Source organism: Hyperoodon ampullatus, assembly GCF_949752795.1.
Source record: "Hyperoodon ampullatus genome assembly, chromosome: 18".
NCBI classification, from domain to species: domain Eukaryota; kingdom Metazoa; phylum Chordata; class Mammalia; order Artiodactyla; family Ziphiidae; genus Hyperoodon; species Hyperoodon ampullatus.
Window position 1 is genome coordinate 56,871,341 of NC_136931.1, and position 23,762 is coordinate 56,895,102.

At 53.2% G+C, this 23,762-nt stretch overlaps 2 protein-coding genes across 2 annotated transcripts; both read right to left on the minus strand.

Moving 5' to 3' along the window:
* Positions 1-994: 994 nt before the first annotated feature.
* On the minus strand, positions 995-5,257 carry KLK14 (kallikrein related peptidase 14; the record flags this gene model as incomplete). The annotated part of the gene is made up of 5 exons (XM_079723080.1): positions 995-1,398; positions 1,995-2,131; positions 2,399-2,652; positions 4,206-4,371; positions 5,218-5,257. The coding sequence occupies 5 exons, from the start codon at positions 5,255-5,257 to the stop codon at positions 1,243-1,245; spliced, it is 753 nt and encodes a 250-aa protein (XP_079579206.1). The 3' UTR covers positions 995-1,242.
* Positions 5,258-18,891: 13,634 nt separating this feature from the next.
* On the minus strand, positions 18,892-21,421 carry CTU1 (cytosolic thiouridylase subunit 1; the record flags this gene model as incomplete). The annotated part of the gene is given in 3 exon segments (XM_079723056.1): positions 18,892-18,948; positions 18,951-19,435; positions 20,914-21,421. Coding segments are annotated over 3 exon segments (1,050 nt in total).
* Between the last annotated feature and the right edge of the window lie 2,341 nt (positions 21,422-23,762).

Below are 23,762 nucleotides of genomic sequence, written 5' to 3' on the forward strand. Positions count from 1 at the left end.
ATTACAGATGGAATGTGACAGACATAAACAGCCTCCAAGCAGAGATATCAGTAAAAATAATTAGGAATTGATGAGTTTTGAGTATTGGCTTTTAAAAAGTATAAATTACTTAATTGTAAGTTTATGTAATTTAATTTTTAATAATGGCTGTGTTTAGCAGCCGGCTCTCAAAATTCCTGAAAATTTGCCAAGAGGCTCTTATGGGCTGGTATGAACTGGCTGTGGCACACGCAAAAGAGCTGCCACCCAGCCCAAGTTTAATGATTTTTTTTATTCATAGGGACTCTCTACTTTGCTTTTAAATTATGTTTACTGTTTCTTGTCTGTGACCTCCTGCTAGAATGCAAGCTCTGCGATGAGAAGCATTTAGATTTGTCTGACTCGTTCGCAGCCCTACCTCCAGTACCTAGAACCATGCCTGGCGCATAGTAGGTGTGCAATAAGTAGACCAATGCCTTGCACACAGTAGGTGCCTGATAAATAATCATTCTTGAATGAAAGTAAGAATGAGATTCATAACACAATGATTTTGTGTAAATTAGAAGCAACACAATGTGACAATGCATGTGTTCCAAGGATACAGGGTATTCAAGGCCATCTGTGTTGATGCCTTTGAGGAGGGAGGGCAACCAGAGCCAGGGATGACAAATGGAAATAAATAAAACAAGAGCAGAGCTCTGTCAGGACCTGAGTGTGATTAACTCAACTCTCCTCACCTGAGATCTGATCAGGCAAAAGAGCATCTCTTCACTTCCATAGTGTCTTCCAGGAAACAAGGTAGGCCTTTGCCCTCCCTGTCCGGGACCTCAGCAGTCCCTGCTCAGGGTCGCAGCGCAAGGCTGGGGCGCTTCCTTCTACCACACCAAGTACAGTGGATGGTGAGGGGGCAGACCCCCAGGGGACACCATGCACTTTGGAGCTTGGCTCATGGCTGGGCATGATTGGACCTCTGTGTGCATATCTGTTGGGTGAACTAAATGAATGGAGAATGGAATTTAGGATTGTTAAAGTTTTATTAGTCTGGTTTTTACAGACACTAAGAGTTTTGAAAATTGTCTTCTTCGGAATATGGTGCCAGTGCAGCGCCTTTGCCTTCACCCTCCTGCTCTGTGTGTCTCAGGGGCACCTTGAATAATGACGGGGATGTTGTGGGGTGCAGAGAGAACCCCTGAAGGAACTGCTCTGGGAAAGAAGAGCAGGGTCTTGGGGAGCATGTGGGCAGGTGATATTCTGTAACACCGGCTATGGTCTGCTCTGTATGGTCTCCTGGATCCAGGTTTGGTACTTGCACAGGTTGGTATAGACGCCGGGGTAACCAGGCTGGGCACAGTTCTCCATCCCCCAGGACACGAGGCCCTGGAGCTCTCCTCTGCACACCAGGGGTCCCCCGGAGTCACCCTGAGGGGGAGAGACAGAGATGGAGACATCCACAGACAGATGACCAGAGCTGTGGGCATGGAGAACCCGAGAGGCAAAGATGGGATGGGGGTGGGCTGAGACCCCTGGGCAGGGGCTCTGGAGATCTCAGCCCCTGGGCGTTGGGGTCACTGGTTCCCACTCTGTCTCTGTCCCTTGGGCCCCTCTTCATCTTAGCTCTGTCTCTAGAAAACTATGTGTGTGTTTCCACATCCCCTGTCTCTGGAGCCATTGCTCAGGGATGGATTAAGATCTCTAGAGGACCTGAGCCCGGCTTTCCAGGTACCCGTATGTGATGATGGCAATAACAGTGGCGATCAGAGCTCTGTGCTTTTTCCATGGACTATCTCATCTCATTCCACCGACTAAGACCTGCTACCCCCATGGGACAGATGAGAAAACTGAGGTCCAATACCCAAGGGCGAACAGCGTGGAGGCAGCCTGGCTATTACAACCTCTCTCGTTCTCTGTGTGTGTGGAGGGGTGGGGCTCCCCTGATCGTCATGTTCCTGTGGTCCTTTTGTACCTAAGTCCCTGCTCCAAACAATCCCCCTGCCCATGCTTTCCCTGGGCCTCACCTGACAAGAGTCCTTCCCACCTTGGGGGACCCCTGCACAGACCATGCCAGCAGTGACGGCTCCAGAATAGGCCGACTGACACTCCTGATCCGAGGAGATGCTGATGTTCACGCATTGCAGAAAGTTAGGGAACCTGGCTGCAGGGGCACTGAGGGGTTACAATGGAGTCTACCCTCCAACAAGACCCAGGAGTCAGGCCCCAGCCCCTCCTCCCTCAGACCCAGGGGTCCAGGCCCCCAGCCCCTCCCCCCTCAGACCCAGGATTCAGACCCCAGCCCCTCCCCCCTCAGACGCAGGGGTCCAGGCCCCAGCCCCTCCCCTCTCAGACCCCGGGGTCCAGGCCCCTAGCCCTTCCTCCCTCAGACACAGGACTCAGACTCTCTTTCCTGATGCAGGACTCTCACCTGTGGGACTGGATATTGTGCCCCAGCCCGACACAAGGCAGGGAGTCCCTGCGCTGGCACAGGAGCTGGCCATGGTGATGGGCTTCACTGCCCTCCACAGTCGAGCAGGCCGCTCCAGCTGCAGCAGCATCAGGTCGTTTTCGATGGTCCGGGAGTTGTACTGGGGGTGTGGCACCTGGCGGACCACACGCAGCACCTGCTGTGTGCCCTCCCAAATCCTCAGGTTGTGCTTGCCCAGGGCTACTCGAAGGATCCTGGCCCACGACCCCCGAGAGTAGCGCTGCTCAGGATCTGACCTGGAGACCTCTCCCCACCCTCCAGCGATGCTCCCTTCCCTGGTGATGAGTTTTCCTCAAGTCTAACCCTCCCTCTAACTGCAGGCTGAGTGTTTCCTGGCATCCTGTACACTTTCCCCCAGCCTGGGCTTTCTCTCTGGACCCAATCTGACCATTCTCCCCTTCCCCTTGTGGGCTGCACTTTGCCTTCTGACTTGGGTATAAGGTGATGGTTGGTTGAGAACGGTCCTGGCTCTGTCCTAGGGTCTGCACCTGGATCAATACTCTGAGTTCTAAGTGAGACTCTGGGCTGTGGCTCTAGGCTCTAGATCAGAATTGATATTCTGGAGTATCCATTCCAGTTACTCCATTGCTTCAGGGAGGCTCCATTCCAGTTCTAGCCTGGCCTTTGGACTCTAAACATCCTGAACTTTTGACTCTAAGCTAGGAGCTGTGTTCTAGATTGAATCTGGATGATTGGATACTTCTAGATGCCGGTGTGAGCTCCAGTTTCTAGGTTGAGTTCTGGGTTCTTGATTAAGCTCTGGTTTATGACCTGGGTTGTAGACAACGGTTTGAGCTCTGTGCTCCAGCTGGGCTCAGGGCTCTAAACACTGGTCTGCATTCTTGATTCTAGGTTGGGTTCTGTCTTAGATCAAATTACAGGTGATAGTCTGGGTTCTTGGTTCTAGACTCTGGTCTGAGTCCTTGACCTCAGGCCAGGCCCTGAGTTCTAGATGGAGCTCCAGGTTATGGTCAGGATCCCAGGTTCTAGATGTTGGTTTCCATTCTAGACTCTGGGGCCTAGGTTCTACACTGAACTTTAGTTTTTGGCATTAGATCTGGTTTATGGGCACTGGGTGAGCTTTTATCTGGACTTTGACTTCTAGTCTGGGGTCTGAGGTCCAGGTTTCAGTCTAGAATCTGAGAAGGGCTCTGGGTTCGATATGAAGCTTTAGATTATGGTCTTCATCCTCGGATGTAGATGGCGGGTTGAGGTCTGGGTTCTAGGCTGCTCAGAGAGGAGCTGTAGACTAGACTCTGGATTAAATGCTGGATCTAGAACAAGCTTCAGCTTCTGTCTTTATCTTATGCTCTGAGCTGTAAGCAGGTTTCTGGATTTATGGCTGGACTGTGGGTTCTGAACCTGACTCTGGATTCCAGGCAGTGTTCTGAGGGGGGTCCTGAATTTCTGAAGGTAGACTGTGTGCAGAATTCAACCACTACTCTGGAACAGACTCCTAATCTTAGTCTCTATGTAGAGCTTGGCCTCTGGATGGATCTCAGGTTATGTGTTAGATTCTAGATTCTGTGTGGGACTCTAAGCTTGTGTATGGGTTCTAAATGGTTGATCTGCTTTTAGAATCTAAACTGAGTTCAAGATTTATGGCTGGGTTCCATGTTCTGAGCCAGGTCTGTTGTTCTAAGCTCTTATCTAGACCCCAAACCAGGGTCCAGCTACTACACTGGGTTCTACACAGGGCTAGACTCTGGAATTCACTTGGCAGAAGAATAAAGAGGGGGTCACTCACGGACGGGCACAGTGAGCAGCAGTGATGACCCATTGGTCGGACAGCAGGGACCCTCCACAGAGAAAACTACGGCAGGGACCTGCCAGTAGGGCTGCCTGCCATGGTTGGGAGTTCCGGATGCATCTGTAGCCACCAATTATCTTGTTCCCTTGGTTCTGTGCCATGGCTAGGAGAAGGCAAGGGTGAGGTGGAGTGGGGAAAGTAGATGAACAAATGCTCACCATCTACCCCCAACTCTCTAGGACATCTGGAATCCACAAATCCCCCCTTTTTTGCCTAATCCTTAAACCACCCACCTTTATCTACCCCACTCTGTATGAGATATGCCCAACACTGCCCCCATTATTGTCCCAACATAACTAGGGAGTTTTCTGACACCGCCTCATGCCCAGGCACCTCCATAGTATCTATTATTGGATCCCAGGGCCACCTCATCCAGGGTCCTGATACAGCTACTATGCTTGACTCTGCTTTTCCATGAATACTTTCTGTCATCATTTTTCACAATACAGCACAATTCCAGCCAGTAATCCTCCAACACCTTCAGGGAGCTCCCTGTCCCTTCCGCAAACTTCTCCCTCAATGTGACCCCCCAGGATCCACGATCTCTCCCCACACCCACTCTGCGTGCCACACCACCCTCCCTGCCGGGAGCTCACCACCCCACCATCATTCCCACCATCATTTCTGGCAACACGTTGTCTTTCCCGTATTAGTTCTTCCCTAACACAATCAAGAAGTGTCCTGCTGTCCTTTCTAATAAGACCCAGTCAAGACCTGATAGTTCTGCTCAATTCCTCTTTTATTTCTCCCCACCTCCTACCACCCCCTGGACCCTGCAATCTCCTAATATCTCCACAACTTAGAACTTAGGCGCCCCCTCCAGCACACTCCTCAGCCATGGTCCCCAAACAACTCCCTGCCCCTTCTTACCAGGTCATCTGTGAGCACATCGGGTCCCCAGGACCCTTCCCCATCTCTTCTCAGAGTCCAGGCCCCACTGCTGTCTTACCTACAGCCAAGATCTGAAGTGCTGTCAGCAGGAGGAACATTCTGAGGGTCGGGGGCTGGATTCTGGCCGATGCAGAGAGAAAGTGAGGGTTAAGGAGGCTGCGAGAGACCCAGAAGTTATAGGTCAGAGGCAGAGAGAGCGTCTTAGACGGAGACTAAGACCCTTAGGGACATGGATGAGGGACAGAATAGAGGCCAGAGACCAGGAGGGCAGGGTCCGGGGGCTCCTTGGTGGCTGGAGAGAGGATGCTGAGAAGGGTTCAGGTCCTGCCTTGATGTCTCCTGTCTGGAGGAGTGGGGAAGATGTCTTGCTTCCTTGTCACTCATGGAGGCCTTTTATCTCTGGTCTGAGTAGATGGCGCTTCTCCTCCACCCTTCTGACTTTTTTTTTTTTTTTTTAATTGCCTACGACCCATTCCAGGATCCATGTCCCATCTCTTCCCTCTCTCTTCTCACCAGAGAAGTAGTCACAATTGTTAATGAGAACCTGCCTGCCTGGTAGGTGAAGGTGTTGTAATCTGGAAGGAATCCAGGGAGGGGGACCCCAGGGCTGGGTGGACGGGGTGGGGGTGGGAGAGGGTCTGAGAGAGGGAGGGACAGAGGCGGAGAGAGGGGCTGCCATGGGAAGAGAGAGAGTCTAGGAAATGTGAGAGAAGTAGCATAGGAAGGTAGAGAGGGAGAGAAAGAGTAAGAGAAATACAGGCCAGAGAGAGAAGAGTCAGAGGTCGAGAGAATTGAGGGAGGTGGAGAAAGAGCAGGAGATGAATATAGGTGGAGAAGGGAGGCAGATAGAAAAAGACAAAACAGATGGGGGCAGGGCACAGGGACAGACACTCATGGAGAGGTGAGTGTGGAAAAGTGAGAGACAGAAACAGAAAAACAGAGGGAAGAAGGGAAGGCAGAATAGAAACACAGAGAAAGAGAAAAAAGGGGAGAGAGAGAAAAGAGGCAGAGGCACCCCAACTCCAAACGCACCCGTACAGAGTAAGAGCGGTGATGAGGAGAGGAGGCCAAGAGATGACAAGCAAGGAAGTGGTGATACGGGGAACAGTGCGGCGGAGATGCAGGCCCAGGCAGAGGACAATGGGGAGATGGACGGAGAGGGGACACAGAGGACACAGAGCCGCAAAGGAAGAGAGAAGGGGGTGGGGGCGGGAGCCGGCAGGAGACTGGAGATGCTGGAGGCAACTGGTGCCAGGTGGTCCTGTCTCCTAGGCTTTCTCTCTTTGTGGTCCTCACAGTCCTGAAAGGTGGGGGAGCAAGGGCGCCGGCAGGGAGTGAGGGCGGGGGCTCAGGGCAGAACTTGTGCCCCCCAACTCAGGCTCTGCAGAGAGGTCAGGGGAGAGTGGGATACAGGGACCCAGAGAGAGGGGGACAGAGACCCGGAGAGAGGGGGACAGGGACCCAGAGAAGGGGACAGGGATCCAGAGAGAGGAGGGCAGGGACCCAGAGAGAGGGGGACAGGGACCCAGAGAGAGGGGGACAGGGACCCAGAGAGAGGGGGACAGAGACCCAGAGAGAGGGGGACAGGGACCTGGAGAACGGGGACAGAGACCCAGAGAAGGGGGACAGGGACCCAGAGAGAGGAGGGCAGGGACCCAGAGAGAGGGGGACAGGGACCCAGAGAGAGGGGGACAGGGACCCAGAGAGAGGGGGACAGGGACCCAGAGAGAGAGGGACAGAGACCCAGAGAAGGGGGACAGGGACCCAGAGAGAGGAGGGCAGGGACCCAGAGAGAGGGGGACAGGGACCCAGAGAGAGGGGGACAGGGACCCAGAGAGAGGAGGGCAGGGACCCAGAGAGAGGGGGACAGGGACCCAGAGAGAGGGGGACAGGGACCCAGAGAGAGGAGGGCAGGGACCCAGAGAGAGGGGGACAGGGACCCAGAGAGAGGGGGACAGGGACCCAGAGAGAGGGGGACAGAGACCCAGAGAAGGGGGACAGGGACCCAGAGAGAGGAGGGCAGGGACCCAGAGAGAGGGGGACAGAGACCCAGAGAAGGGGGACAGGGACCCAGAGAGAGCAGGAGAGACAGAGTGATGAGGTGGGGAGTGGTTCCAGGCAGACAGAGGAGGGCCTGGGTTTGGGGGACTCATCCTAACTTCGGGCAGGGCTCGCTGGCCTCAGCCCCTCCCCCAGCCTCTTAAATTCCCTAATGACTGCATCTGTCTCTGGGCTTGGGCAGCCCATCCGGACCACCACGCAGCGACTCCGGAGGCCACGTCTCTGCGCTCTCCCTCCCTCACCAACCCCGGCGCTTGCTGCCAAACCACTTTCCTCCGCTTTCCCCCTGGGCTGGCCTCTACCCCTAGGGAGTCCCTCTGTGCCTCTGAATCCACATGCCCACCTAGCCCCCTGTGCGTGTCTGTTTCCCGTGAACTGGCTCTGCTGAGGGGCGTCGCTGCTTTGAACTGAAGGTCTTGGCTCAGGCCCTGGTAAACCAGAAAGGCGAGATGCACAAACAGAAACCCCTCTGAAGGCATGGGGTGGCACAGGCAGCCGCTCTGTGAGCGTTCAGTTCTGCATCTTGATGCCATTGTGGTAACGCGGATCTACACTTGGGATAAAATTACACAGAAACACACATGCACATACGTGCACAGGCAAATATATGCACGTAAACAATGAACACCGCATGAGACCTGTAGTCTGGTCAGTAGAATGGTACCCTCGTCAATTTCCCGACTCTGATTTTGGACTGCAGTTATCTGAGCTGTCAGGACTGGGGGAAGCTGGGGGAAGGGTATTGGGACTCTGTACTCTCTGTGCAACTTCCTGTGAGTCTATCATTTCAAAATAAAGAATTAACAACAAAGCAAATTCCTGGTAAGCGCAAGCCCTGCCCCCCTCCATTTGAGCAGAAGGCTGTGATTTGGGGGACTCATGGGGACCCTCTGCTGAGCTAGAAGGCCTAGGTAACCCTGAGATCTCCCTCTTCCTAGAAAGAGCACTTGGCTTAAGCAGAAGGCCCCGGCAAACCCCAGGGAGTGCAAGAAAAAAGTGCTGGGGATGCAACCACAAATAGGGCTCAGTTAACTGCCTTATCCTCCCCGTCCCAGCCCCCAGTTCCCTCAGGGTCACTGCCAGGCTATTCATTCCCCTCCCGCCAGACTCCACTCTGGGCTGCCTTGCTCCCTACTCCACCCGCCACAGTACTGTTTGCCATGACAGGGGTCCTCAAAAAATATTTGATGATGAATGAATGAAGGAACATATGGCCACAGTCCTTGCCTTCAAGAAACTCACGTCTGGCAGGAAAGGCCTAAGAGGCAACAGGAAACTCAGGCTGGTGTGATGTGTGCTCTAATGGGGGTGTGGTGTGGGGTGGGGTGGCAGTGTTGAAGGGCCTGATGAAGCCCCAGGGGCGGGGACAGTGTTTCCAGAGGGCGGTCTGTCTAAGCTGGGTACCGCGGCTCAATATTATAAAACAACCTAAATGGGAAAAGAATTTGAAAATACGTGTATATGTATAACTGGGTCACTTTGTTGTACACCTTAAACTAACACAACATTTTTTTGTTGTTGTTTGTTTGTTTGTTTTAAACATCTTTATTGGAGTATAATTGCTTTACAATGGTGTGTTAGCTTCTGCTTTATAACAAAGTAAATCAGTTATACATATACGTATATCCCCATATCTCTTCCCTCTTGCATCTCCCTCCCTCCCACCCTCCCTATCCCACCCCTCTAGGTGGTCACAAAGCACCGAGCTGACCTCGCTGTGCTATGCAGCTGCTTCCCACTAGCTATCTGTTTTACATTTGGTCCATGCCACTCTCTCACTTTGTCCCAGCTTACCCTTCCCCCTCCCCGTGTCCTCAAGTCCCTCCTCTAGTAGGTCTGCATCTTTATTCCCATCCTGCCCCTAGGTTCTTCATGACCTCTTTTTTTTTTTTTTTTTTAGATTCCATATATATGTGTTAGCATACGGTATTTGTTTTTCTCTTTCTGACTTACTTCACTCTGTATGACAGACTCTAGGTCCATCCACCTCACTACAAATAACTCGATTTCGCTTCTTTTTATGGCTGAGTAATATTCCATTGTATATATGTGCCACATCTTCTTTATCCATTCTTCTGTCGATGGACACTTAGGTTGCTTCCATATCCTGGCTACTGTAAATAGAGCTGCAATGAACATTGTAATACAACACTTTTAATCAACTATACTCCAATACAAAATTAAAAGTTAAAAAAAATGAATTTCCAGCTTTACATTGTCAAAAAACAAAAACAAAAACAAAACCCACACGTCTACTGAGGTCTTGGTTCAGCCAGATGCTGTGTTATGTTCTTCTTTCTGCTTTTTTTTAAATGTTCAAAACTTTTTAAAAAATAAAATTTTTTATCGTGGTGAAGTATAATACATACATAACATAATAAATACATAAATATAATAAATACATAACATAAAACTTACCATTTAAAACATTTTTTAAAACAAATTTTTATTTATTTATTTTTGGCTGCGTTGGGTCTTCGTTGATGTGCTCGGGCTTTTCTCTAGTTGCTGTGAGCAGGGGCTACTCTTTGTTGCGGTGCGCGGGCTTCTCATTGCAGTGGCTTCTCTTGTTGCAGAGCATGGGCTCTAGGCACGTGGGCTTCAGTAGTTGTGGCCCACGGGCTCTAGAGCGCAGGCTCAGTAGTTGTGGCGCACGGGCTTAGTTGCTCCACGGCATGTGGGATATTCCGGGATCAGGGATCATACCCATGTCCCCTGCATTGGCAGGTGGATTCTTAATCACTGCGCCACCAGGGAAGCCCCTTAAAACATTTTTAAATGGCATGAAGCACATTCACTTGGTTGTGCCACCATCACCATCCGACTCCAAATCCTTTTCATCTTCCCCAACTGCAACTCTGTCCCCGTGAAACACGGGCTTCCCATCCTCCCTCCCCCAGGCCCTGGTAACCTTCATCCTACTTTCTGTCTCTATGAATTTGACTACTCTAGGTATTTCATATAAGTGCCATCATGTAGTAATTGTGTGATTATGTTTTGTGTGTCTGGCTTATTTCCCTGAGCATAATATTCTCAAGGTTCATGTCAGAATTTCCTTCCTTTTTTTAATACTTTGTTTTACTGCGTCATGCGGTATGCAGAACCTTATTTTCCGGACCAGGGATCGAACCTGCACCCTCTACAGTGGAAGCGCAGATTCTTAACCACTGGACCACCAGGGAAGTCCCAAGAATTTCCTTCCTTTTTAAGGCTGGATCATACAACACCGTATGGATACGCCACAATTTGTGTATCCAGGTAACTTCTTTATGTGGGTTAGCTTCTTTCATCCCTCCTTCCCTCCCTCCCTTCCTCTCTCCCTTTCTCCCTATCCTTCCTTCCATTCAACAAATATTTCTTGAGCACCTACTAGGTATCAGGCATGGTTGTAAGTGCTGAGGATATAGCAGTAAACAAAATAGACGGAGATCCCTACCCTCTTGATGCTTCCATTGTGGAAGGAAAGGCAACCAAGCAAAAGAAAGTTAAATAAATACAATGTACATGATTACAAATTATGAGTGCTAAGAAGAATAAGAAAGCAGGGAGGAGGTCAGTGTCCGGGGAAGGCCTGACTGAGGGGATCTTTGAGCAAAGACCTGCAGATTGTCAGGGATACTGGGGGAAGACTGTTCCAGACAGAGAGAGCAGCACGTGCAAAGGCCCTGAGGTGGAAGGAGGTCTGATGTGTCTGGGGACCAGTGAGGAGGCCAGTGTGGCTGGTGCAGCATGAGCCAGGGAAGAAAATAGAAGGAAATGAAGGCGGTGAGGTCATGGAAAGTCCAGGCTTCATGGGCTAGGGACTATCTTGGGCCCATTTTACAGTCTGAGAAACGGAGGCTGGGGGAAGGGGGAAGTGGCTTGTCCAAGGTCATCCAGCTGGTAAGCACAGGAGGAAGCGTACAAACTCCTGGACTCTCTGAATCCTCTCTATGCTCTTCCAAGGTGATCTGAGCCTCAGTTCCATCTGAGCACTAATTTGTGTGTCCAACACTGTTTTAACACATTTTTCGTAAGTTAACTCATCCAACCCTTCCCAGGGTCTGGTGAGAAAGGTACACTTATTATTCTCCACGTGCAGAAGGAGAAGTGGAGACGCCCATCCAAGGTTACACAAAGCTGAGTGGTGGCACCATGATACAGACCCAGGCAGAGAGCTCTTAACAGCCTCAGGGATGCCCGAAAACAAAGGTGTGCATGGTGCAACTGCCCAGCCGAGTGGTGGGTTTAGCCCCAGACCAAAGGAAAGACACCTCTTCCCCTGCTCAGGAAGGAAGAAGGAAAGGGTGGGGGAGTTTGCACGTGGGGTGTGGGTCGTGTGGCCAGAAGTGGAGGGAGGGCTGGGCCAGGGAGACTGGGAGGCCCAGGCCAACTCATCTCAACGGGCACCTGGTTGGGGAGGTGAGGATGGCAAGCAGGTTCCCAGGTGAGGTTGGTGATCAGGAATTTAAAGAGGCGTCCTCTGAGCAGCTGGATGATTTTGTTTTGTTTTCCTCCAGCAAAGGACAGTGGGAGGGGGTGTGGTAAAGGGGCGGAAGGTAGGGGTAAAGGAAGTGCAGAAGGAAGGGCCTTGGTGGAGGGAGGGCTGCACAAAGAGGGTCAGGGTGTCTTTGAGGTGGAAGAACAGGTATGGCAAAGCTCTGGAAGCATGGGAGGCTGTGGTCAGGGAGTGGGATGTGGGATTTTGTGATTTTAGAGGTGGAGCTCTTCTGATGGATATAGGGGCCAGGGTGTACCTGTGGGAATGGGTGATGGGGTAGGTGGTCTCCAGCCACCTGGAGGCTGAGGGACTGTGAAGCCAGGGGGTCCTCTCTCCTGGGGGTTCCTGGGGGCTCCTGACTCCCTGTCAGCAAATGCCTGTCTCTATCTCCATTTATAATACAAATCTGGCAGGTTGTCAAGGACTTTCCATACATTATCACATTTAATCCTCACAAGAGCTTTATGAGGTTAGGGTTAGGGTTAGGGTTAGTACCCCATTAGAGATGAGGAAACCAGGTCTCAGGCAGAAGTCACTTGTGCAAATGGCATTTGCCGGGATTGGAACCTGGGTCCTCTGGCTGTTAAATGCCATGCCATTCTGCCTCCAAATCTGTCTCCATGCCATCGAGGGCGGGGAGTTCTCTGCTGGATCCTGGTCTTCTGGAACAGCCCCGGTGTCTGAGAGTTTGTGCAAAGAATGTTTCTGGTGTGTGCAAATGGACCCTCACCTTGGGAATTTCCTGGCGGTCCAGTGGTTAGGACTCCACCCTTCCACTGCAGGGGGCATGGGTTCGATCCCTGGTCAGGGAACTAAGATCCCGCAGGCTGCGAAAACAAAAAAAAACAAAAAAAAAAAACCCCAAAACAAAACAAACGAAAAACCAACGGACCCTCACCTGTGTCTTCTGTCCCCCAGCAGCTCTTGGTTGGCAATTTCTCTAGTACCTCCTAAGTGTCACATCTTGCTTAATTCCCCCATTGGCCCTGTGAGGTGCACACAATCACACCCATTCTACAGATGCGGAAACGGAGAGAAATGAGGCCAACTGCCCAACAAGCAAGTGGTGGAGCTTGGACTGGAACCCCAGTGCATCTGACTCCATGCTCCTCTGCTGCTGATTTCATGTGTCTCTTTGATTACCCAGACTCTCTCTGGGTAATCTCTTAGATGGCTCTGAGTCAGCACCTGAATCTGCTACATGCCAGGCAGCTCCTGCATACACACCTGGGTGTCCCTGATGCCCCGTCAACAGCCAGCGAACATCTCTGCCCCACCTCCCTCCCTCTCCATCATCAATCTCTTATTTCCCTTTGCTGGTGGTGCCACCATCCTCTCCCCAGTTGCTTCTGTCAAAAGCTGGGAGTGGTCCTTCATCCCTCCCTCACTCCCACTTCCTACTTGGGCAATTCATGTCACCTTAGTGCCAAAATAGACACTGAATCCACCCATTTACTTCCTCTCACTCACCCTTGTCCAAGCTACCCTTATGTCTCACCTGGACAGGTGCAAGAGCATCCAAGCTAGTCTCCCTGCTTCCACATTCAACCCTGTTCCCACCTCCCCCCACTCCTACCCCACACTAAGTTCATTCTCCACTTGGCAGCCAATGTGTTCTTAAAATATAAAAGAGTATCATATTAAACGCTGCTTAAAGCCCATCTATGATTTCCCACTGCAATTGTAATAAAGCCTAAACACCTCCAAGGCACTCTGTGTCTGCCTTTATGTCCGCCTCTCCAGCCTCACCATTCTGTCCTGCACTGTGCCTCAAACACCCAGGACTTCCTTGACTTTCTTGACATGGTAGGTGCCTTCCCACCTCAGGGCCTGTCTTTTTGCTGTTCCCTCTGCCTGGGACACGCGTCCCATCACTCTCCCCTTGATCACCTTCTCTAGAGTAGACGTTCCCTTCTAGTTTCTATCTCAGCCCCTTGTTGGTTTCCTTTCTATGCCTCCTTTCAATCTATAACTGCTTTATGTGTTTGCTTCCTTTTTTATTGTTGTTGTTTTTTCTCTATGGCATTTATCACCATTGGATGTCCCTCGTGTTTTATTTATCTCCTTTTCTGTGTAGTCTGTCTCCCACAACTTGAGTGCCATCTCTGACAGGGCAGGGGGTTTTGCCTGCTTTCTTGGCTTCTGTTCCCTGGCACATAGTAGGTGCTCAGTAAACATGTATGGAATGAAGAAACATTTCTCTCACTCAGACTGAGGCTTCATGAGGGCAGGGACCTTGTCTAAGGTGTTCACTGCTGAATCCCTGGAGCCCACTCTGGTACCTGGCATGTGCAGGGGCTCTATGAAAACAGGCTGAATGAGAGTGAGATTATTGAGAGCCTTCCTCTCCCCAGAATCTCTGCACCCAACACCTCTACATCTTCAGACCTGACAGGAATCTCTAATTACCCAGGCCTGGGAGAGCACACACAGGGGGAAGATGGAGAAGCCCATCTTTCTGAGATTAGGTTCCAAATCCTTGCATGGAAGAAGGCTTCTGACTCCAGGGGATGGTACCTTAAGGCGTGGGGATTCCTGCCTCATCAGTCCTGGTCCTTTCACAGACATTCGGTAAGTATAAAGGACCCCTTGTGTTTAGGTAAGGGCTGCCTTCACCAAGGCCCATGGGCTCCCAGACAGAGAGCCCACTGAGGGCAGGGGCTGGGGCTGACCCAGCTCTGTTTCCCCAGTGCCCCGTGCAGGGCCTGGCTCCTGGGAGGTGCCAGCAAATGTTGGCTTCGTGAATAAAGGGATGTTCCTTATCACTCCTTTGCTCAAAAATCTCGTGACCTCCGCCTCAGCCAAAGCCCTGCTGCATGATGACTAGGCTTGCTTCTTGCCTGGGCAACACCCGTGCCCCACCCTCCTTGTTTACCATGACTTTCTCCCTCAGAAAGACTCTCCCGTGTTCACCACGGCCGTCTGCCTAAGTGGCAAACATCTTTATTTTTGTTCAGCCTGTCTAGGAGAGGTTTCTCTTGTATTTACAGTTTTGGGGGTTTAGGCAGGAGCTCTTAACACTTACAAAGCACACCCTAGAGTTTAGTAGGATTTCCAGACTTCTTAAATAGCCCTCATCTCTGTTCCCACCGTTCCCACCCCCTTATGGTTTTGGCTTCTCCCTGGCCTCCTGGCCTTTAAGTCCCCCTCCTCCATCCCCACCCCACAGTCCTCCTAGACACAGACCCAGAAGGCTCTTTCTGACACCCGGGGCGAGGCCTGTCTGCCCTAAACCCTTCCTGGTGCCCCATCACCCCAGCGGGAAATCTGTCTTGTGCAATGGCATTCTGACCCTCTTGGGGGTGGGGTGGGGGGACGCTGGCCACCCTCACCAGCTCCTACCCAGGCGTCCTGCACCAGAAGCAACCATTCCGCCCGGTTCACAGTGTGTCCTTCCCTGCAGGCCTTTCCACCTGCTGTTCTCTGGGCCGCAGGTGCACTTGTCCTTCTCCACCCTTTTCCCCGTGCTCATTCTTACTCATCTTCTGGGGCCTTGTTTAAACACTACCTCCTTCAGAAAGCGTTCTATGACGCCCCACGCTAAGTTGGTCGCCCCACCTCTGGGCTCCCCTGTGCCCTTACTAACCCCCGCCGTGACACGTATCCCTTTGGGTCTTGATTTGCCAGTGTCGGTCCGTGCCGCCTCCCCCATCAGACAGAGAGCCCACTGAAGGCAGGGACTGGGGCTGACCCAGCTCTGTTTCCCCAGTGCCCCGTGCAGGGCCTGGCTCCTGAGAGGTGCCAGCAAATGTTGGCTTTGTGAATAAAGGGATGATCCCTATCTCTCCTCTGCTACAAAATCTCCGTGGCTTCCGCCTCAAAATCACAGCTGCGTCCGTGCAGTCTGGCCCCTCTTACCTCTCTCCTCCACTTACCCGCTGCACCACTCGCCTGCCTCCCTTGGCGTGTGCACACGCTGTTCCCTGGCCAGCATCGCCCTTCCCACAAATCTGCAGAGCCCATGCCTCACCTTGTGTGGGTCTCTGCTCAAATGTCAACTTCTCCTCGAGGGCTGCCCTATCCACCCTACTTAAATGTGTGGCATGCTTCCCATCCTCCGATTAATCAATGTATCACCATCTGACACACTACCTATTCTACTTATTTTCCTCCTTTTTGGGCCTCTCCCATGAGGGCAGGTTTTTGTTTTGCTCATTGCTGTCACAAATTGAGTGCTCAATAAATATTTGCAGAATGAATGAATGAATGAATGTACACATGGATCTTGAGGTCATGGAAGGTTTCCAGTGTTCACAGGGGACCTTCAGGTTTCTGCCAGACTGTGTCTCTCGCCCTTGGAGGCTGGCTCAGGCCAGGGGGACCGGTGGGGAGGTGGGAGGAGAGTGCAAAGCTCCCCAGCCAGGCAGCAGAAAGAAAGACTTTGCTCTTCAGGCAATGGCCACCCGATGCAAGGTGTGGTCACAGTGATCCCCCTGTGGTTGGAGCTGAGAACAGCATTTTCCTCAGCTCCCACTTGAGGCCCTCTTGTCACGTTTGCCACAGAACTGTGGTTGAATCTGAATAGAGACGGGCTGTAAGTGTAACATACACACCGGATTTTGAAAACTTAGTACCAAAAAAAGGTAAAATATCCTCAAGGTTTTAATTAATTTATTTATTTTTGGCTGTGTTGGGTCTTCGTTGCTGGGCGCGGGCTTTCTCTGGTCTACTCTTCCTTGTGGTGCGCAGGCTTCTCATTTCTGTGGCTTCTCTTGTTGCGGAGCACCGGTTCTAGGCGCGTGGGCTTCAGCAGTTGTAGTTCGGAGGCTCTAGAGCGCAGGCTCAGTAGCTGTGGCACACAGACTTACTTGCTCCGCGGCATGTGGGATCTTTCCAGACCAGGGATAAAACCGTGTCCCCTGCATTGGCAGGCGGATTCTTAACCACTGAGCCACCAGGAAGTCCCATCCTCAAGGTTTTAAAATATTGATTACATGTTAAAATAGTAATATTTTGGATGTAGTGGGTCAAATAAAATACATCAAATTTTCCCCTCCCCCCCTTAAAAATTATGGCTACTCGTAATTTTGAAATTACACATATGGCTCACATTATATTCCTATTGGATAGTGCTACTCTAAACCACAAGAGAAATCTAACCAACCACCCACCTCCTGGTGTGAAGGTGTGAAGGTGTGACGGGAGAAACTCGGTTACAGAAAAGTCCCTTGCCCCAAACCACAGGGTGAATCAGTGGCTGACCTGCAACAAGGGCCCAGGTCCTCTTGCTTCCAGCAGGCGGCATAGCAAAAAGGTTCAAGAGCCCTAGCTGCATCACTGATTTGCTGCTGTGTGACCTTGGGAAAGTCACTTCACCCCTCTGAGTCAAAAATTTACCCTTTGTAAAATTGGGGATCAAAACGCAAGGAAGGAGCGTTCCGCAGTGCCTGGTGCGCTAGAATCATTCCAATTGACCGTGATCATCTTGCGCCCCCTAGAGCCCGTTCTCTCCACCGCAGCTGCAGGGATTTTTAGAAAACGGAGATGGGCTCCTGCCTCTGCGAGATGTTGCAGGACCAGCCCCGGCTACCACCTGATCTCAACTCTTGCTCTTCTCCCTGCCCACTCTGCCCTGACCACACTTCCTTGCTGTTCCCTGGACTTACCAACTTTATTCCCACCTCTGGGCTTTTGCATCGGCAGTTCCCTCTGCCTGGAAAGCTCTCCCCCAAGATGGCTTTATAATTCACTCCTTTGCGTTATTCAGGTCTCGGCTCAAATGCCACCTCCTCAAAGAGGCCCTGCCCTGACGCCTATGGACACTGGCTCTTGCTATCTCCCTCTCTCTTTATCCTGCTTTATTTTTACTTGTTGCATTAATCACTATCTGACATTTTATTTTTATTGACTTATTGTCTTTCCCCCAGATTGTGAACTTCATGGGGGCAGGGGCTTTTGTCTTTTGCTCACTGCAGTATTCTAGCACTTAGCACATGGGCCACAGATGAGGTGCTCAATAAACGTTTGTCAAATGAATAATTATCCTGATGCTCAATTAACTCACAGAGGAGGCGGGGCCTCTGGTCCCTGCCCTCCAGCCCAATCTAATTAGGAAAAGCGAGCCCCAAAGAGTGTGGATGGCTGGAGGACAGGACCCAGGGGCTGGGGTTTGGGAGAGTCCTAATGTCCCGGGCTGGGCAGGGTGGGAGGAGAGAATCAGGGATGCTTCCAGGAGGCCCCTGGAGGTTGTGAGCTGGAAGATGGGAAAGGAAGGCACTCCTGACAGGGAACCAGCCCAGCACAGCTTGGAGGTGGGACTGAGGACACCAAGTCTCCCCAGGGGTCAGGCAGGAAGTTTCCGAGCCTCACACCTGTCTGGACCGGCAGGGAGGCAACCCTGCAACCCAGAGCCCCCCGGGGGGCCAAACTTTAATACGAACAACCAAGTCGGACACCATTTATTGAGTACTTTATCAAATATTCACAACAGTGCTTCAGTGGGAGGCTTTGATTCCATTCTCAGAGGAGGAAATGGAAGACCAGAGAGGTTAAGTCACTGACCCAGGTTCACCCAGCTCTGCCTCCAGAAATCTGAGGGCTGGGGAGCTCACCCAGCGGCTCCCCACCCATCACACAGAGATTCAGGTGGTGGTGGGCGGGGAGGGGGGGGTACGGGCTAAATCCACTGTCTCGAGGAGCCCCAGGCAGACCCGGGTGTGAGCCCCCAGGTGGGGCTCCAGCGAGGTGACGTCAGGCCAGTTATGAGGCTCAGGCTACAGCCAATGAGATCGTGGTGCAGATGAAATGAGATGATCCAGCGCCTGCCCTGTACACAGCGCTCACACAGAAGCATCACGATTGCTGTACCTGACGTGCCCATCAAGTTACATGGTTTTGCTTATCCCACTACACGCAAACATGAAACATCAGGCACACAGGAGGCGCTCAAGAAGGGTTAGGACTATCTGAGCACGCCCAGAGCCCCACAGAGGTACAGGCAAGCAGCCCCCTAATTCCCACTCGCTCAGGAATGGAAAGTTGTTTAGTTCTCTCCTCTCTGAGGCCCAGGGGTCCTCCGCAGCCCCAGGAGCCCAGAGCCCCAGCTTCTGCAGGACCACAGGTAAGGGGTTCCGACCCCTTCCCAACCTCACGCCGAAGCCCGGGCTAAGGTAACTCGGGTTCCTTCACAGGGTCATTTACAGGCGGCCCCGCACTCCCACGATGTCGGATCCCAGGGGAGAACTGGAGTCTCTAGAAGCCGGAGATGGGCTCCGAAGTCGGGGGTCCGGACGGCTGTGGCTCCCGCGGAGACCCGGCGGCCCCTCCTCGTCCAGCCCCCGGCGGCCCTTGCCGATGGCCAGGCGGGGCCGGCCGCGGTTCAGGCCGTCCAGGAGGGCGCAGGCCTGGCACAGCGCGCGGCTGGCCAGCGCCCCGCAGCGGGAGCAGGCGCCGGGGGGCGGGGGCCGCGCGGCCGGGGCCAGCGCCAGGCGCTCGGCCGAGTGCACGAGGTCCAGCACCGCCGACGGCCGCGCCGCCTCCAGCAGCTTGAGCAGGTCGCGCGCGTGGCCGCGGAAGGCCTCGGGCGCGTACACGCACTCCTCGGAGAAGTAGTCCAGGCGGCGGAAGTGCGCGTACAGCACCACCTCCTTCTGCGAGGCCAGCTGCAGCGGGCGGCAGCGCGGCAGGGAGCCCCCCTCCCCCGGAGAGCCCAGGCCCCCGCCCCGCGCCAGCCGGCCCGCGTCGCCCCGCAGGAAGTTCATGAGCACCGTCTCCGCCATGTCGTCGGCGTTGTGTCCTGGGGGAGAGACGCGAGCCGGTGAGGAGGGGGCGCGGGGGCCGGCGGGTCCGCGGGAGGAGACCCCGCGGTACCGTGGGGCGGCCAGGGGGAGGCTGCGGGTGGACCCCGCGAGAAAGGAGAGGGGAACGCTCCAGGCTCCCGTGGAGCAACTTGGGGTGCCCTCATTTGCCCCCCTCTTATTGCAAACCAGGCTCTGTGCTCGGTGCCCTTTCAGGTAGTGAGTAAAACTGCTTTACGCTACACATGTAATTTCAGTCTTAGTGAAAAGTGTACTTCAGACTGCACAGACATCAAAATGGCATTTGATGGAGATGCTCAAGTGGGCTGTTGACACAAGTGCCTCTGGGAATGCAGATTATGGTATTTAGAAGGACCAGGGAGAAAGTATGTGCATATTTACACAACAGTCACCATAAATCTGAAGCTAAATCTCTACTTATTCTGCAACTTGTCATATACTTGAGTCTATAGTAAAACACCGGTCTTACAAGTCGGCCATACTTCTCCTCCTCAGGGCCTTTGCATAAGCTGTTTCCTCTGCTCAGAACCTCTTCCACCCCCTTTTTGTCCTTCACCTAGTTACCCACCCGGCTTCAGGTCTCTGCTCACTCAGGAAACGCTTCCTTAGTCCCCACGGTTCTCCCTTCACTAGGTCCTCCTGTGTCATTTTCCTTACTGGCACAGGAAATAATTATAATCGGGTTATAATTACGTATGTGAGAAACGGACAGGAGCAGAGACTGTCTTGTGCATCATCATAACGGCAAACATTTATATGTTGACTGTTTCTCAGTGTCTTGTCTAAGTGCTTCATACGTAATTCCCATAATTCATCTAATTCCCAGTAACTCTAGGACCTAGATAGTATTAATATCCCCATTATATAAAAGAGGAAACCAAGGTTAGGTAGTTTGTTCTAGGCCATATAGCTTGCATCTGGCACACAATAAATGGTCAACAATTATTTGTTTGGTACAAATAATTGGTATTTGGTAATTACCAATTTGGTACAAATTATTTGTTTGGTACAGAGAAAGTGTTATCAGAGAGGAGAAGCGAATAGGGAAAAGGACACAGTTGCGTTCAGACTACAGATGCTTCTGATGGGAGATGCCCCTTCATACCCCTCCTTTTGTGACAAGGGACACAGTGTCATAAAAAAAAAAGTGCAGAGAACCACAGCCCTAGCCCCTAGAGTGTACCCTGTCGCCCCTCTATTTGCCAGCGTGTGTGTACAAAGCTGATGGCAGTGACTCAAAAGCTTACCATGCCCATCCTAAGGACACGCACATACTATGAACCTTCAGTGCGCATGCACATCCCCTCCTCCCTGTTTAAAGTTCCCAATTAGGATACACGCAGTCTCCTTTACGACCTCTGCGCCATGCGCCTCAGTGGCCTTACAGTGTCCGCCCCTCGCCCGCGCATGCACCCGTTCATCCCACCGCGCCCCTCTGTGCCGCGCCTGCGCTCACCCGTCACGACGTGTGTGGCTCCCACGCGGCGCGCCCCTTCCTCTAGCGCCCGGCGTCGCAGCACCCCACAGAAGGTGCAACAGGAGCGGCTGCGGCCGGAGCCGGCCGTGCTGCGGGCCACGGCGTCCATCGTCCAGCCCCCGAAGAGCTCTGCGTAGGCCACGACGGTGAGCGGGAGCTCCCAGCGTGCTGCTTGCCGCCGCACGGCCGCCAGCGCCGCGTCCCGGTAGCCGCCGATGCCCTCGTCCACGGCCACGAGGTGCAGCGAGATGCCCAGGCGCGGGGCCAGCTCGCGCAGCACGTGCGCCAGCACAGTGGAGTCCTTGCCGCCCGAGGCGCCCACGGCCACCACGGCGCCGGGCGGCAGCAGGCGGCCCGCGACCACCGTGTGCAGCACCTCGGCCTCGAAGGTGGCGCAGAAGCAGGTGGCGCACAGCGCCTGGCCCGAGCGCGGACGGCGGAGGGCGGCTCGCGCCTTGTGGCAGGAGGCGCACTGCGGGGCGGGCATCGCGGGGTCCTGGCGAGGCGGGAGGGTCGGCTTCTCCTGGATGGGTGGAGAGGGGAGGCGGGTTACACGTGGATTCCGGATTGCAGGAGTCCTTGCCTGCAGAGAGGCTGCTTGCGTAGTGTCTCTGCCAGGATTAGTGAAGGCCGAGCAGGCCTTTTCCAGAGTAAGGGAGGGTTATACGTAGACAGTTGACCCTTGAACAACACGGGGGCCAGGGACGCGGCCAAAATCCGCATAACTTTACAGTCGGCCTTCCTGGTTCCGCATCCGCGGATTCAACCAAACTGCGGATGGTGTAGTACTGTATGTATTTATTGAAAAAAAAAAATCACAGTATTAGGGGACCAGCGCAGTTCAAACTCATCTTGTTCAAGGGTCAACTGTATTCTAGTTTAAGGAAGCTAGTGCCTCCAGGAAGCCTTCTTGGATTACACACCAAGAAGAGAAGGAGCTGGTTGGGAGAGGTGGAGGGGAGAGGGAGAGACAGGCAAGTTACACCCAGAATTAGGTCGGGTTCTGTTTGGAGGGACGGAGGTGCCTATTAAGGACCAGTTGCGGGCTTCCCTGGTGGCGCAGTGGTTGAGAGTCCGCCTGCCGATGCAGGGGACACGGGTTCGTGCCCCGGTCCGGGAAGATCCCACATGCCGCGGAGCGGCTGGGCCCGTGAGCCATGGCCGCTGAGCCTGCGCGTCCGGAGCCTGTGCTCCGCAACGGGAGAGGCCACAACAGTGAGAGGCCCGCGTACTGCAAAAAAAAAAAAAAAGGACCAGTTGCACAGTCTCCAGGGAGGCCAGTCCTTTTACAACCCTGATCAGAGGACAGGGTGGTTATCACTGACCTGGGCTTCCAGGGCTGTTCAGAGAGCTTGGGAGGGGTCAGTGATCTAAGAACAGAGGGAGTCAAGGGAACTGCAGCCCTGTTAGGGGAAGGGGGATGAACAGAAAAGACCAACTGGATTTCACTTTGGTGGGGGTGGGATACTGTCTCCAGGCATTGGTCCCGATTGTACCCTCTGAAGGGCAGGGCAGTCATCTCCTCCAGGGAGACACAGAGGCAGCATGGGTCGTACCTCCAAGGAGATCAACTGTGGCTTCTGTTTTTGGGGGGGGCGGGGTGTGGGCCTCCAGGATTGCTGTGGTCTCAGAATCTCCCGAAAGCTGCTGTGGCCTTACCAAGACCTGGATCAGCCCAGTTTTGACTCATTTCTGTTCCCCCCACCTCATCCCTTCCCACCCAGCCAAAAATTCCAACCCTCTCTCCTTGGACCCACCTGCTTGGGGAACCCATAAAAACCCACCAGACTGAGCCCCTCCTCCCCAAGCCACCATCATCTCCAGGCTGAACTAGTGCAGTAGCCCCTGAGCAGGTCACCCTGTTTCCAGGATTTACCACAATGTGTGGAATCATTTTATGTGACTTGTATGCTTACTGCCTGTAACACCAGTTAAGGACCAGTGCAAGCCAGACGTCTGACAGGCATCTCAAAACCTAGACTCCTGATTCCCCTTCCCAAACCTGCTTCTCTCACGGTAAAGGGCAGCTCCATCCCTCCAGCTACTCAGGGCAGGAGCCTTGTGGTCCAGGACCCAGCCTGCTCTTTCTTCTCACTCTCCCTGTGGGTGACTCCCAACTGCAGTGTCGAGTCCCAGCCTTTCCTCCAAGTGCGCCACTGAAGATGCACCTGGGGCATCCTCCTCAGACCTCAAACCCCATATGTCCAACCAGAATGGAGCAAATCCTGTTTGTAGCTTCAAAACAGATCCAGAAGCCCAACACTCGGTAGCATCTCCACAGCTGCGACCCCAGTCTGAGCTGAGCCATGTCTCTGACTGCAGGAGGCTCCTCCTTGGTCTCCCTGCCCCACCCTCCCCCCCTCTACACACACAATTCTCCACAAAACAGCCAGTGGGATCCTGCCCAGTGTCTCCTCTGCATTCTCCCATGTATCTCATCTCACTTCCATAAAAGCTTATGGCTGATGAGGCTCCCTTTGTCTCTGACCTCACATTCCACTCTCCTTCAGCCACTCTGGCCTCTCCTCTCCAACACCCCAGGAAACACCTACCCAGGAAAGTGTTAGCACTGCTCTTCCCTCTGCCCAAGTACTCTTCCTTGCCACTGGGCCCAGTAAGCAGCCCTCAGGACCCATTGGCCATGACCATTCGGCACATCCGTCACAGCTGAGCAACGCCCCCTTGAAATCTTTCCACCCCCCCATCCCACCCCCGGCTTTGACTTGATTCTCCCTCACTCTCCTGGTCTGCTTCCTGCTCAGCCTCCAGTCTCTTTTTTTTTTTTTTTTTTGTGGTATGCGGGCCTCTCACTGCTGTGGCCTCTCCCA